The sequence below is a fragment of the Chrysochloris asiatica genome, unplaced genomic scaffold, assembly GCF_000296735.1.
Source record: "Chrysochloris asiatica unplaced genomic scaffold, ChrAsi1.0 scaffold00166, whole genome shotgun sequence".
Taxonomy (NCBI): Eukaryota; Metazoa; Chordata; class Mammalia; order Afrosoricida; family Chrysochloridae; genus Chrysochloris; species Chrysochloris asiatica.
Genome location: NW_006408684.1, coordinates 5,409,148 through 5,425,640, shown reverse-complemented (window position 1 = coordinate 5,425,640; position 16,493 = coordinate 5,409,148). Strand labels below are relative to the sequence as shown.

General features: G+C 41.3%; 1 protein-coding gene across 2 annotated transcripts in view; it reads left to right on the top strand.

Moving 5' to 3' along the window:
* The window catches only part of DPP6 (dipeptidyl-peptidase 6), a 1,346,563-nt gene that overhangs the window by 961,387 nt on the left and 368,683 nt on the right, over positions 1–16,493 (top strand). The window contains exon 7 of one of the 2 annotated variants that reach the window (XM_006871297.1): positions 2,552–2,633. The exons of the other annotated variant lie outside the window; for it this stretch is intronic. Coding sequence (XP_006871359.1) covers positions 2,552–2,633 — 82 coding nt within the window. The remainder of the gene's footprint in view (positions 1–2,551; positions 2,634–16,493) is intronic. 2 annotated transcript variants of the gene reach the window in all.

Genomic DNA, 16,493 nt, shown 5'->3' with positions numbered 1-16,493 from the left:
CATCTCTTTTTACCAGATCCATCTAGACAAGATGACAACTAGTCAGTGGGGACTCTTTCTTCCCCCACACACTCTTAAACTTAACTTCCTCATGAAACCTTGTAAGCCAGTCACTTCCAACCTTTATCACCCCCTCATTTTAGGTAGCCAATGTCTAAGTTGCCCATTCCTATCTACCCTGTGTATAGGGGGACTAGATAGCATTGATACTTGATGTGAAAACTCCTTCCCCTCTGTTGGTATTTAGAGTTACTACCTCCATGGATATAGGTCATGTTCATCAAATTGTAGCAATTTACCCTCATTTCCTTTACCAAAAAAAAAAAAAATTTTTTTTTTAATCTTCCTCTAGTCAGGTTCTGATAATCAAGCCATCAAGGCTAGGTCAAATGGGTACTGTCTGCAACTTTGGGTGTTCTTGTACATCTCCCCTCACTTCACATCAGCTGAATGCTTCATTCTCAGCTTTAGCCCTCTGTAGCTATGTCCTTGTCCATGGGCTCAGGTGTCCCCAGATTTCACTTTGGACCAACCAGTCCTTTCTCTTCTCTCTCTCATCTCCAGGTCAATGGGAGTCTATGGAACTTGGTTGTACTCAGCCTATTTCTTCATTGCTGACTTTCCCCCTCTTCCACTCACCAGTAGATCAATTTGGTCGCCAGGAAGCTTACATGTCGTTCATGTGTGCCCTTTAAGTTTCAGTCTTAGAGGGGGTCACTGGTTATTTAAGAATATTTGTTTCATTTGTTTCTGTCTTTAGCTCTAGAATAGCCATTCAAACCACTTCTTCCCAAAGTCACGTCTATTAATTCACTTCTGGCCCATTCCTTTCAGTGTATTTTTCAATTCATTTGTACTAGTTAGTTTCTTTTGCTGGTGTACTCCTTTCATATTATCCGTTGGTCTGTGGGATATGATGCACATGTGTCCTCCCAGTTTGTCGGCTATCTTCTGCTTATGATGTTTTGTCATGCATTTTTTTTTGAATTTTAATGAGGTCAAATGTATCAATCTCTTCTTTTATTGGAGTCCTGGCATGGCACTGTAGGATAAGTACTGGACTGCTCCAAAAGGTTGGTAGTTCAAGGCCACCAGTAGCTTATTGGAAACCCTATACAGGGTTGGTATGAGTCGGAGCCGACTTAATGGCACATAACAACAACAACAATAACTTGTTTTATTGCTTCTGAATTTTGAGTCACCCTTCAAAAATCTTTCTCAACATTCAGGTTAAAAATGAAGTCACCCATGTTTATAAAAATATTTTGAGGCATTCAAAACCTACAAATAGGAGGGTTTGTCAGAAGTTCATTTGGAACCTGGGATAACAAGACTTTCCACTATGTCTTGTAAATGCCCCAGCACCAGCCCTGCCAACTGATTCTCATAAGTGTCCCCTGCTTGTCCCCATGGCACCCTGTAATCAGGCCCTGGAACATCCTTTAAAACTATCTTGGGGCCTTGTGGAAGGTACCATCTCTTCAACTGTTTTTTGCTCCTAAATGTATTCCCTGTTTTCCCCTGTAAATCTTATTAAGGCGTTACTTTGGAATTATCTGCTAAGTCCAAACCTGAATCCTTACCCATGTCACCTTCCTCTCCTCATGCCCATTTTTTTCATGGGATGCTAAAAATCCAGCTTCTTCCTTTTTCAAAGACCATTCAACAAACCGCTCCCTAGGGAAGTGTGAGACCATCCACAACAGTGTCTTCTGCATAAGTAATATTATAATAGCCAAGTTTTTGAGACTCATCTAACTGAGGCTTTGGTTCAGCAGAGCACACAAAACCGGCCTTGTAGTCCAGCACATTAACCCACAGCATAATTCTCCTGTGGATGATGTAGCCCCAGTGGTTACACATTATACTAAAGTATTTAATGTTTATTATAAAGGGCTTAATGTTTTCATATTTTTTCACTGTGACCTGTCTTCACTATGACCTTTAAGTAAATGAACAAGATTGTGTTGTAGTTGTAGCATTAAATGAAGAATGGAAATTTTAAGAGATGTTAGAAAAGAAGAACTATCTCTCTGTATCTCCATCTGGGCCTCTGTCTCTCTATCTCTGGTTGCAGAATTGCAGCTGTCACAGCTGTCAGCTCAAACCAAAGGGTTGCTATCATCGGGAGGCCATTTGTTTTGGAAGATCAGAATGACCTGGCTGTGTACTTAGAAAAACACTGTCTGCTGAGAAAGTTGAAGATGGAGACATAGGTTCTTCCTGCCTTGCTATGCATTTAAATATTAAATATTTTATTTGACTGTTCCAAATATTTTTCAAATAGATTAATAGACCTCTTTGTGTGCTTTCTCTTGATAAATATTTACCATTTGGGCTAAGCAATGATGGACCAACTTCAACTTCATGTAAATGATACACATATGAAGAGAACTGTCAGAGAGTGAATGAGACATATTATTTAATAGCACCAGAGGCAAGCTTCTGAAATTGTTGCGATGGAAGCAGAGCGTAGTAATTTATGGCTAGAAGATAAAATTATAGCTTCTTAATGACTGCTTCCCACTATTTGCTTTGTTTTCTCTCCTAGGGATCCTCAAAGTCTGGATCCACCAGAAGTCAGCAATGCCAAACTTCAGTATGCAGGATGGGGCCCAAAAGGCCAACAGCTGGTAAGCAAGTCATATTCACTGACCAGACTTTGATATTTATATTTTCCAAACTGAGTGTATCTTATTGCTCTCACTGTGTGTGTGTGTTCCATATCTGATTTCTTGAATGGGTGCTGAACTGTAGTTGTTTGAATTGACTCCAGGTTTACCATTACCTCAGAGAGATAAAGTTCACCAGAAACATGGCCCCTTGAGAATGATCAGACTTGTGGAGTCATTGGGAGCCTTGTTCCCACTTTGCACTTGGGCAATTTGCTTTAGGGGGATTTTGGAGAACATAGGTTTGTTGCGCATGATGGGGCTGCTCTCAGCAGATAGTATCAACACAGAATCCACCAGACCTAATCCAGCCCTCAGTTTTATATCAAACAGTTCCATGGATTGCTATGAAAATGGACAAAACAGAGACAAGGCAGGTATAGTGGAAAGGCGCCTTAACAAAACAGGTAGATGATGAACAGCTTTGGAAAGATCATAGCATAGACATCTGTGTAGCCATGATGTCTATGCATACCATGTATGCATACCAGCTGGTCCGGACAGAAAGTGAAGGATTTGTATAGTCAGTCTCTCAGGATTAACCTTAACGTTACATTTTTCTAAAGCCAGATGTTTCCTATCAAGTTCTATTTTGTTTTATTTCAAGAGATTGTACATATAGCTCTTCCAGAAAGTCTCTGAAATGTGAAACCAAGTGCCCTGTTTCTCCAAGTCACTGCAGAATTCTGCATCTTTAAGCTGATTAAATAAAGCTGCCGTTTTAACCGTTTTAACCTCTCTTTTCCTAAAAAAAAGTGCAGAGATCGATCACTTTTAAAAAGCTGAATTTGGATAGGATGTCTAGTATCTTAGGAACTATAATAGATTTTTTCCTAGTAGTGTAATTATAGTTTCTTGTCTCAACATCAAATCTGTTTTATCAAATCAGTTCAAATAAGCAGGAAATGTATATATGCCAGAACACGATTTTAGTGATTATTTAACGCAACAAGCTTGTTAATCACTGATTTACCTAAACACATTTAACTGATGAAAGTCAAAGGAAAATAGGAAGAAGGGAGCTCATCGAGAACTGACTTTGGCAGACAGACATCAATCAAAATGAGAAAGATGAAATCCATCTTTCTTTAAAGGCAGGAACTCTTACACTGGGAGAAAATGCAATTTAATAGGAGATTGGAGAAGACCAAGGTATTCAAGACTCATCTGACTGAATTTTTAAGCACTGAATTTAAAACCCTCTGAAAGTCTATGATTGAAGAGACTTCTGGGAAGTAAATCTTTCCAAAATCCATCCAAGTGTTCCATAAAGAGGAACGTCACACCTCCATGTAGAGCTACCCCTCTGAACTCTCATGGGAGGATGGCTTCACACCTGCCCTTCTCAGACCATGCTGGAGAAGAAAAGGAATAGTGAGGAGCTGGCTGTGTGCTCTTCTTCTGATCGGTATGTCGTCACCAGAAAAGTCTGTTGTGGCTCAACAACCTGGCAGAGGCCAGGCACCATAATAGAGTTCAGAAAATATAATCTTGCCTTCTAGTAAGAACTTACAATCTAAAGCAAAATTCACTCACAATTACAAGAGGAAGAAGTGTGTGTGTGTTGATGCATGTGACACACAAGCGTATGCCCACACACTTTAGAATTAAATATAGAATGTGAAGGAAGATGAAGCTTCAGGTTGCTCACTCTTTGGCCTATTCCTTATTAGATTAGCTCCTTCTCTAGGTGAAGCCACTGCTACCTCTTGAATCAGGGACTTTGCATTCATGTCATTCTCCCTTGAGAACAGGAGTGAGACAAGTGATTATAGATGTTGTCATATTTAATCTCTGCGAATAGGTAGAATGAAATGCACATAAAATAGGTGTCGTCTTCTGTGAGGAAGCTGCTCTGTCTACCTTCTGCAGACTGTTAGGCATCCCTCTTTAAAGCTCCCAGATCTCAGTGTGCAATCTTCAATCACATATGCTTTCTAGTTGTGCAGGGGCATGCCTGTCTTGTTGGTTAGGCGGTCCCTTAGTCCAAGTGTTCAGCGCATCTCATCTCTGTGTTCTGAGTGCCTAGCACAGTGCCTGGTACACAGTAAATCTTTGGTGATGTTAGGAAATGAGTAAGTAGACCAATTAATATATTCTTGCTGCCCTAAATCAGTAAAGCGTAAATAACTTGTTGCTGTATTGCTGTTGTGTGCCGTCTAGCCAGTTCCACCTCATAGTGATCCTGCATAGGGTTTCTGAGGCTGTAAATCTTTATGGGTGCAGAAAGTGGGTTTGAACTGCTGACCTTGTGGTTTAGCCATCCAGTGCTTATCCTATAGCACCATCATCGCTCAATGAAACAATTGAATAACAAGAGATAGCCAAAAACTATTAATATTTTATAGTATTTTGACCTCCCATCTGCTTCAAAGAATGAATTTGTAGCCGTTGGTAGTACTTGGGTTTAGTTGCAGGAATCCTGGTAGTACCATAGGATCAGCATTGAACTGCTAACTGCAAGGTCAGGGATCAAACCTACTAGCTGTTCTATGAGAGAAAGATGAAACTGTCTGCTCCCATGAAGATTATAGCCTCACTATGAGTCAGAATTGAATTATGGTAATAGGTTGTTGTTGTTTGTTTTGAGGGGTACATTTGGGTTTAGTAGCAAAGGACTAATTTCAAACAATTTTGAAAAATGTAAGCTCATTCAAACTTTAGGACTTTACTATGCAGTTCTTGTATTCAATATAATAGGCAATATAGAACAGAGTTTGACAAATCTAATAAATTGTTTAGGCTTTGTGGGCCATATAGTCTCTGTCACAGATATTTTGCTAGCCACAAAGATAACAGTACGAATCTACCAGTTGCTTTATGGGGGAAAGATGAAGCTTTCTGCTCCTATAAAGACTGATAGCTTTGGAAACTCTCATGGGGTCATTATGAGTTGGAACCAATTCCACGACACATAACCACCAACCACCACCACTGCTGTAGCATGAAAGCAGCCATAGATAATATATAAGCATGTTTTGTGGATTGAATTATGTCTCTCAGAAACATGTGTCTTTGGTTAAGGACCCTTGGTGGCATAATGGGTTATGCATTGGATTGGGTTACCACAAGGTCAGCAGTTCAGTTCACCAGCTGCTCCAAGGGAGACAGATGAGGCTACCTGCTCTTTTAAAGATTTAGTCTAAGAAACCCAAAGGGGCATTTCTGCTCTGGCCTTTATGGTCACTTTGAATCAGTATCAATTTGATGGCAGTGGGTGATACCTGTGATTATAATCCAATTTGAGAATGTATTATATTTGTTATGTTAATGAGCAAGATTAGTGTAGGGTGTGTCTTAAGTCAGTCTCATCAAATATGAAAGGAGCACCTTAATCAAGGAGAGATGGGGGTAGAATATAGACACTAAGCTACAAGTAGATCTCCAAGGCCCAGGAAACTGATGTGGAAAAGACAAGGAGCTTCCCCCAGAGCCATCACCTAGAGTTCAGACTTCTGGCCCCTTAGACTTTGATAAAATACATTTCTGTTTGATAAAGTTGCCAACTTGTAGCATTTCTGTTACAGCAGTACAGGATAACCAAGACATTGTGGTTGTGGAGTCCTGGCGTGGTGCTGTGGGTTAATGCACCAAACTGCAAAGCTGTTTGAACTGCAAGGTTGGCAGTTCAGACTCACCAGCGACTCCTCGGAAATCCTATACAGGGTTGCTATGGGTCGGAACTGACTCAACTGCACTTAACAGCAACAGTAGCAAAAAGCAGGCAGTTTGGCTTGTGGGTAACAGTTTACTGATGCCTGTGTTAGCAAATGGTGTCCTTCTCTCTTGACGATCCTCTTGAGTGAAAGCCTCACCCCTAGAACCACACACTGTTGTCAGCACCACACCACAGGCTCTGTCCACGCTGCAAAAGAAGCAGGAAGCCTTTCTTAAGCAGGCTTTGCAAACACTGTCTTTGTTAAATGGTGGCAAGCAGCAAATCCCTCATTGCCATTTTATCTAAAAAAAATAAACATTGCTCCCTAAAGGAAATCTATTCCAATTAGAATGAGTCAGATTGAAATGAGTAATCCTCCTTCGGGAGCAGAGAACACAGCTGCAGTTAAAGTTCACCAAAGAGCTTTTCAGGCGTTGTAACTTCCTTCTGCTGAGTGATTTCAGCAATGTGTTTGACTCTGTGACCCCGATAAATCACGAGAAGATGATACACAGTACCAGGGGTGAGCCAAAGGTGTTTTTTCCAAATGCCTCTATGTGGCTCTTACCTTTTAGAGTAGATTTTATTAGACTTTCAGATCATACCATAGGCAATAAATTCGGCTGGGTAGCCTGAGCTTTGTTAAAGGAGAGCAAGAAACTGAAGCATGGCAAAGACCTCCATTCTACCCGGAAGCTGGTGGTTTGTGGTTGTAGTTCTCCACGATGGAAAACTATATTCTTGCTAAAATGTTGGCAGAAGGTACAGAATTCCAAGTTGTGTACTAACCCTAGATATAGGGAAATGGACTTAACTACATAGTACTGAGAGTCCTAGTGTGGCACTGTAGGATAAGCGCTGGACTGCTAACCGCAAGGTCAGCAATTCAAACCCACCAGTTGCTCCTTGGAAACCCTTTACACAGGGTCTGTATGAGTTGGAACCGAGTCAACAGCACTTAGCAACAACAACAAATAATATTGAGGGTCCTGATGTGGCACTAGAGGATAAGCACTGGACTGCTAACCACAAGGTCAGTGATTCGAACCCACCAGCTGCTCCTCAGACATCCTCTACAGGGATTTCTATGACTCAGAGCTGACTTAACGGCACTTAACAACAACAAATAGTTTTAAATGAAAAGATATATATATATATGTAAAACATTTACCGCATTTTCCTGTCCCCTTCAACCAGATAGTGGTCCTCAGTCTTATATAGCCAGGTTTGCATTCAAAGTATGTTATTTCAGAATCGTTTATACATTTTTACCCTCTTCACATACTCTCTGACAAAATTGAGAAATCTTCTAATTTTTTTTTTTTTAATCATTTCATGAAGCACTGCCCCCAGGTGTGTTTCCCTACCTGTTTATGTGAGCATCTATCTCTGCTAACCTATTACTAGCTGGTGTTAAGTTAGTTCCAACTCATAGTGACTTGATGTATAACAGGACAAAACGTTGCTAGTCCTGTACCACCTTCATGATAGGCAACATACTTGGGCCCATTGTTATCTGCCTTCCAGCACCATATCGGAAGATATTATGGGGGATCTATAGGATTCTAAAAAGGCTGATATTTTTAAAGTAGATTGCCAGACTTTTCTTCCTAGTTTGTCTTTGTCTAGAAGCTTTGCTGAAACTTATCCATGAGGAGAGATCAGTGATATCGTTTCCAGTATCACAGCAACATGCGAGCCACCACAGAATAGCACACTGACAAACAGTTGGTGGCTCTGGTAGCCTAGACTGTGATTAATTTGGCTGATTCAGCAATGTCCCTTAATTTTCTTATGTCATCACTACTAGTGACAATGGGAAAGGAAACAAACTTTGCCGATGGCTGTTCTCTTACAATAATGGAGTTAAAGCCTCTTAGGTATACCCCAGAAGGATAGTATGAGGGGATTCAAAAGGTCATGGAAAAATTCCATAATCTTTTCATTATATTTTTCTAAGAATTTTTTGAAGCCCCCATTATATAGAAGCAAGGAGAATCTTTGTGAGTTACTTGCCTAATAATGCTTTTCTTTGGAACCAAATACCATGGAAATGTTTGTAAAGAAGACTGCACAGCATTAGAGAGCATTAGGAATTCAGGACTGCAATCTTCGCGGGTGTACTCAGAAGAACAGACAAAGAGAATGGCTGTTTCTTTGGTTGGCTTGTTTGCATGAAGGAGATAAATGAGTGACTTTAAAAGGGGTGTTTAATAAGTCAACTGGGATGTCTTTAATGCACAGACGACTTCAGAATGTAAAAAAGGATAAGCCAGTAGAGTAGTTGGGCAGGAAGCCTGCTGGGACAGGGGCTGGAGCAGTCCTGGGGAGAGTATTCCCAAAGAGGCTGGTGTGTGTGGTGTTTGATACTGACGATAACAGCAATGGAGAGAAGCTAAGGAATTCTTACAGGCTTTGCTTTCTGGCATGGAAGAGGAAGCCAGCTTTCTCTTCATCTCCAGTGATAGAAGGCTGTGGTAAGAAAAGCAGTGAGTGATCGTCCTTGGAGACAGGAGAAGGCCTACCAAAATGAGGAGACTTAAGCTACCGATTGGAGGGGCAGTGGCAGTACTCTAAAATAAGCACTAGACTGCTAACCACAAGGTCAGCAGCTCAAACCCACCCACACTCTGCAGACAGAAAGATGAGGTTTTCTGCTCCTCTAAGTTTTGTTGCTGTTATTATGTGCCGTGGAGTCGGTTCCGACTAATAGCGACCCTATACAGGGTTTCGGAGGCTGTAAATCTTTACGGGAGCAGAAAGCCTTATCTGTCCCCCATGGAACAGCTGGTAGTTTCGAACTGCTGATCATGAGGTTAGTAGCCCTATTCGTAACCACTACACTGCAGCCTCTGAAACCCTATACAAGGTCACTATGAGTCAGAAACAACTGGATGGCACATAACAACAACAAACTCGGTATCATGAAGAGTGTGGCTATCGAACCACAGGGTTGGTGGTTGTTATGAGTGGGAACTGACTCAACAGCACTTAACAACAGCAGTCTTAGTCATAGGACTTACTGGTGGTGGTGTGATGGTTGTGTGCCCTGGAGTCCCTTCCAAGTCATAGCAACACTGCATAGGGCTTCCGAGGCTGTAAATCTTTATGGGAGCAAAAACCTCATCTTCCTCCCATGGAACAACTGGTAGTTTCAAACTGCTGACCTTGGAGTTAGCAGCCTAACATATCACCACTACGCTACTAGAGCTCCTATAGGGTTTATTAGACCCTAGAATAATTTTCTAGGAGGAATCCAATAAATACTATAAAATAAATACTATAAAAAACATTTGCCAGAGTAATTTATCAAGGAGAGGCATAGAATCTGGATATAAGTCACTATTTAGGTTTTCTTTTTTCTGTTAGTACATAAGATAGCATCTCACATCTTGACAAGAACTCAGGAGTTGGCTGTCTTGGACTCTCTGGGTTGACAGATCTGATCAATAACAGCTGTAGTTGGTCAGCAGCTAAATGTGAAGGGCCCTAAACTCAATCCTTTTACATCTGCACAGTTTGTCCTTCATGCAAACACTCATCCATGTACTGTTTTCAATAAATGTTTATCAGACTTTCATTGTGTTCAGGAGTCCTGGTGTGGTGCTGTAGAACAAACACTGGACTACTAACTGAGGGTCGCTGTGAGTCAAAACAGACTCCACAGTACTTAATGACAGTAACGCTGTGTTCTAGACACTCTGCTAGATTCTGAAGATGCAGGATGTCAAAGACAGGCATGTTCTCTTTTTTCTCATCATCTAACCGTCTCCTGGAAAATATGTGCATGGTGATACCTGTGGAATAGCAGTCCATTCTTTCTTCATAATGTCCCTCTCTCCTCCACTGTCCCCTCAGAAAGACTCTTCTACCCATCCACTGCCAGCTCAGTCCTGCTAACTTCTCTGTTTCACACTGCTCACACCCAAGGATCCTGTTTATTAGGGTTGTTTGTTGTTGTTAGGTGCCATAGAGTCAGTACCGACCCATAGTGAACTTATGCACAGCAGAATGAAACACTGCCCGATCCTGGGCCAACCTCACTATTGTTGCCACGCTTGAGTCCATCGATGCTGCCACTTGGCCAATCCATCTCATTGGGGGTCTTCCTCTTTTTCTCTGACCCTCCACCTTACCAAACATGATATCCTTCTCCAGTGACTGGTCCCTCCTGACAATATTTTGCCCTATGTGTGTTCTTCTTGTCATTAGTGAAGACTCTTCCATCCTAGAATCTGGACAAAATGATGGGTCCCGGAACAAAGCTGTCCCGACAGCCTTCGCTAATCTAGCCCATTGTTGTTGTTGTTAAGTGCCGTCGAGTCGGTTCCAACCCATAGCGACCCTGTACAGGGTTTCTGAGGGTCTAAATCTTTACGGGAGTAGAAAGCCTCATCTTTCTCCCGCGGAGCGGCTGGTAGTTTCGAACCGCTGACCTTAAGGTTCGCAGCCCGATTTGTAACCACTACGCTACCAGACTCCCTGTTAACTCCTCACTTGGGGCTATACCTGCAGACCCAGTCAGATCCAATGATTGTTGGACTCAGTCCTAAGGAAGTTCACCTTTGAATGTCAACTTCTAATTAATTCTTATGTCTCATTGCTGTTCTCCCACGTACTTAACACTTTTAGTGAAGGGTGGTTATTTGTTTTTTGAATCTGTCATCTGAGTCCTGGTGTGGCACTATAGGATAAACACTTGACTGCTAACCAGAAAGTAAGTGGCTCAAATCCAACAGTCTGCTCCTTGAAAACCACATATAGGTTCATTATGAGTCAGGACTGACTTGACGACACTTAACAACTTAATAATCTGTCATCAGCAAAAGTGTCTATGTACCTGCCCCACTAGTTTCAGCAAGTGGTGTGGTTCACATTTCCTCCTCCTGGGAAGGTACTTGGCCGTTCTTTTCTGTAAGTCAATGAAAGATTCAGAAAAACCCTAACTGAAGTGCTTTGCCACTCACCTTATAACATTTGAGATTCTGCTTTCAAGAAAAGAACTCTTTTTAAATGGCCTATCAAAGTTGTAAAAAAATCATGCAACCAAAATGTCAATGATTCAACATAAGTCATGAGATGAATGGCATTCTTTAAATGCCAAAATGCACTTTTAAATGGATTAAAGGAGCAGCTAGATGAGCAGTCTGGGAGTAGAGAGCATTTGCGGCATGCATCTCTCTGGGGTGGGCATCTGCAGAAGGGTTGCAGGCATGGGGGGTGATCAGATGTAGTGAGCTATCATGAGGATGCATAGCACCAGGACAGGGTATGTGGTGCCAGTGAGGAGCAAGACTGCAGACGACAGGAACCAGAAGGTAGAAGCCCCACCTCATCATTTTCAGAGTCTGAAGGTTCTAAATTTGAACCTTGGAAGAAAAAGAAACTTATTTTACTTGTTGCTTTCTTCAGCCACCCGATTGAGACTCAAAGGGTTTCCTAGACTATAAATCCTATGGGAACATACAACTTCACCTCTTACCCACAGAGCAGCTGGATAGTGGGTTTGAACCACTGACCTTGTAGTTAACAGCTGACTGTCTAGCCCACAGCACCACCCAGGTTTTTTCTTCTTCAAGGTTTGTTAATAACACAGGTTTTGGAGTAAAAATTCCCAGGGTCACATCTTGGTTCTGGTACTTCCTAATGATGAGACCTTGAGGAAGTTGCTCAAAGTCTCAGCTAATTCTTTTGTATAGCAGAGTGGGGATGACAGTGCCTTACTTAATAGGAGTCATTCTAAAAATTAAATTAGTATCTTGAAAATGCATGGCATAAAACCTAGTAGGAAAAAAAAAAAGTGCTCCATTGATGAAGTCTATTGTTAGTGTTCTGTTATAATTATTTTAAAGCTCAACCGGAAGGTGAAAAATGAGAAAACAAAATTAGGAATCTCACCAGATCATAGTTTGGTACCTATCAGGAGGTGAGTTAAGCAATGAGGGGCAAGCAGAGTGTAACCCAGAGATGGCTGAGCCTCCAAAGGACTCAGTGACAAGGCAAATAGATTGTCTGCCGTCACCCAGGGTACCTGTATTTCCTCCTATATAGCTCTTCTCCAACTTTAAGGGAGTAAAGGATGCTGCTTAGAAAACAAATTCATCAATCTCTATTCCTTTAAGCCTTTAGCATCTCGCTAGTTTGCAAGTATCTATCTCTTTAGAAAAGACTGTTATCAGGTGACAGAAATTCCCCTGCTCTGGTGTCACCCCAATAATTATCCCTTGAACAGGGAGAAGGTTTTCCTTGTAAAAAAAATAACTACAACTCTCCTGTTTCCTACTCCTAGCACTCTGATAGTCCTTATCACTCACCAGGAAGAATCATTAGCTAGTGACTCTAGTTAACTAGCTGTGCAACAGTTAATTTTTCTCTCTATTTACTGAACAATCACTAGGGCCTGGGTAGAAATGACTTTTCCAAGGGCAACGTTGTTCACTGGGTTATATGTAAGTAACAGAGGGCAGAGAGCATTTCATTGAAGTTGACAAATCCAATGAGGGCAGTAAGATTGATCCTTCTAGCAAGAGGAAACTACGTAATGAAATGTCGTATGCATGCAGAAGACCAGACGAAAGTGACATCCCATTAATAACTTATAAAAGCATCTAATCAGTTTAGGTTAATTTGGTATTCATTGTAAAAACATTCATCACAGGCACTGAAGTCCATGACAGAAGCTAAGAAATTAATATCCCAGAGATGGAAATCGTCTTATATCTCAGCAAGTAATGGATAGAGCCAGTTTAGTGAGTGATTTACTAGCTCTACCAATGGTACCCTTCACGTTTAATGTAATCTATTATCACTACATGACTCTGTGTGGACTAAATCACGTTAGTATTCACTTGCACTCAAGTAAATACGCTGGGATTTTGGTAATTAACTTGAGTGGATATGGTAGTTAGCAGAGCTACTGAATGGAACTAGGAGGACTGAGTAATTATTACTGGAGCTGTTTCCTTTCCACAATAGAGCTTCTCTAGATAGAGGGATTTCAAAACACAAAAGCGTATTCATTATGGTGGGATATACAAGAAAGTGAAGGAAACAATGAAAATCATGATACAGTGGATGGTTTGTTTGTTTGTTTTTTGTTTTTTGCTTTTTAACTTTTGTCATGTTGTATGAATATAGGAGGGGCAAAAGAGAAAATTCATTCTTAAAACAGTATCAATATGTGATAAAAGTCATAAAAATATGCATACACTATAGCCCAGAAATCCCTTTCCTGAGACCAGAGCCTGAAGAAAATATTAAAAAGAAGCCAAAGCTAGATGAAGAGAAATAATATTAGCTTTGTTATCCATTATGAGGATTTCTTAAAGCTGAAAGCATCCCAAGTGTTTATAGAACAGATTGGCAAACTGTGATGCAAATTGTTGTTGTTGTTGTTGTTGTTAAGCGCCATGGAATTGGTTCTGTCTTATTCTGGTAGTATGGTGGTTACGAGTCAGGCTGCCAACCTCAAGGTCAGCAGTTCGAAACTACCAGCGGTTCTGCAGGAGAAAGATGAGGCGTTCTGCTACGGTAAAGATTTATGGAAACCCTGTGCAGGGAGTCACTATGAGTCAGAACCGACTCCACGGTACCTACCAACAACAACATATAGAGTTTCCAAGGAGCAGCTAGTGAGTTTTAACTGCCAACCTTGCGATTCAAATCGACCTTGCAGTCCAGTGCTTATCCTACAATGCCACACCAAGTGATGCAAATCATGAAGCACTCTATCTATGGGTTAATGTGGCACTGTGGCTTAATTCACCAGACTGCAAAGCCGTTTGAACTGGAAGGTCAACGGTTCAAGCTCACCACCTGCTCCTCGGAAACCCTATACAGGGTTGCTATGGGTCGGAATCGACTTGACGGCAGTAAACAACAACAACATATCTATGGATTGGAACTGATTTGACTGCACATACCGACAACAATAGCAACATATAAGTACATTCTCAAATGAGAGAATGGGTCTGTCTCTGCAGATTGAAGAAGACCCAGAGAGGACCTCAGGTCTGAATTTTTATTGAATAGATTCTAAGGTAAAATAGAAGGGAAGAATATTCATGGATGTTCTGGGAATAGGAGGGGAATTCCTAGAAATGGGGTGCCATCCCTTTCTTGTCCTAATTTGGTACTGGTCCGATCTGTCATGCCCAGTGTGTGTGTGATTTAGTATTACAATGAGGCAAGGGGCAACTCTCGGTCACTAGTCCCCTAGACTGTACATGTTCCAAGTCTGGGAAGTCCCTTCCCTTAGATCTTTCATCTCTTGTGGTTAACTTAATTGATCTTATTGGTTGGTCCCACCTGGTGAGGTCCCCTTGACTGCTCACCTGATTCCTGATTCCCTGCCTTCTCACTCCGAGACCAGCAGCTCCTCAGAAACCCTATACAGGGTCACTGTGAGTCAGTACCAACTCTTTGGGACATAACAACAACAAACAACATATGGGAAATGGAGTTCTAGTGTAGCACTGTAGATAAGCACCAGTTGTTCCTCAGAACACTATACAGGGTCGCTACGAGCTGCAGCCAACACAGTGGCACTTAACAGTATAGAAAATGGGGAATGTGTCATCTCTTAGATAACATTGGAAAAAATAGGTAGTTTAGTGTATGTTCGCATGTGGAAAAGTATTGCTTTAATAATATTAGCTTGAAGAACATTGCCCTAGACATATCTCTCTCTTAAAAGTTTCAAAAACAGTAGCATTTCATTAAAAATGAAAAAGAACATTGCTTGGCAAGTAAGAAAGATTCAGTTCAATAGTCATATCCTGAAGCAACTATTCAGAGTAAAGTACAGAGCTTCCTGGGAATTGGGGAGGAGGGCATACAAATATAGATAAGCCAATCCTTGCCCTCAAGGAGATTATTGTTGCTAAGTGCCATCCAGTTTTACTGACTCACCCTGGTGTGGCACTGTGGGTTAATGTGCTGGGCTGCAAAGTCTGTTTGTAGAAACCCTATACAGGATTACAATGGGTCAGAACTGATGTGACGATGGCACTTAACAACAACTACAGCAACTATGTATAGGGTTTCTGAAGAAAAGCTGATAAGTTTAAACCACTGATCTTTGGGTTCAAACCAACCTTGCAGTCTTAATAGTCCTGGTGTGGCACTGTGGTTTAATGCACTAGACTGCAAAGTCGGTTTGAACCTTAAGGTTGGCAGTTCGTTCAAGCTCCCAGCCACCCTTAGGAAACCCTATACAGGGTTGCTATGGGTTTGAACCAACTCATCGGCACATAACAACAACAATATCCTACACCACCACACCAGGACTCCTTAATGAGATTGTTGTTGTTGTTAAGTGCCATCAAGTCGTTTACAACCCATAGCAACCTTGTGTAGGGTTTCCAAGGAGCATCTGGTGAGATTGAACCACTGACCTTGTGGTTCAAACAACTTTGCAGTCCAGTACATTAACCCACAGTGCCACACCAGGACTCCTCAAGGAGATTGTTGTTGTTAAGTGCCGTTGAGTCAATTCTGACCCATAGTGAGATTATTGTACCTTTAATTCTGTTGATTTCAAAGTACTGACCAATGATCTTTTTCTTCTTAGCTCTGTTATAAACCCTTAAGAAATTTTTTCTGGAACTAACCTTATTATTTCCATTTTTATAGTAATTTATTTTTATTATAGTAAATAAATAAATATGTGTATAATCCATGTGTGTGTGTGTGTGTATATATATATGTATATATATATATACTTGTTGTTAGGTGCCATCAAGTTGGTACCAATTCATAGTGACCCTATGCACAACAGAAAGAAACACTGCCTGATCCTGGGCCAACCTCACTACTGTTGCCACACTTGAGTCCATCAATGCTGCCACTTGGCCAATCCATCTCGTTAGGGGTCTTCCTCTTTTTTTCTGACCCGCCACCTTACCAAACATAATATCCTTCTCCAGCGACTGGTCCCTCCTGACATCATGTCTGAGGTATGAGAGATGAAGTTTGGCCATCTTGGCCTCCAAGGAGCATTCTGGCTGCACTTCTTCCAAAATGGATCTGTTGGTGCTCTTGCAGTCCATGGCACTTTCAATATTCTCCTCCAACACCATAACTCAAAAGCATCAATTCTTCTACGACCTTCCTTACTTACTGTCCAGCTTTCACATGCATATGAGGTTATTGAAAATACCATG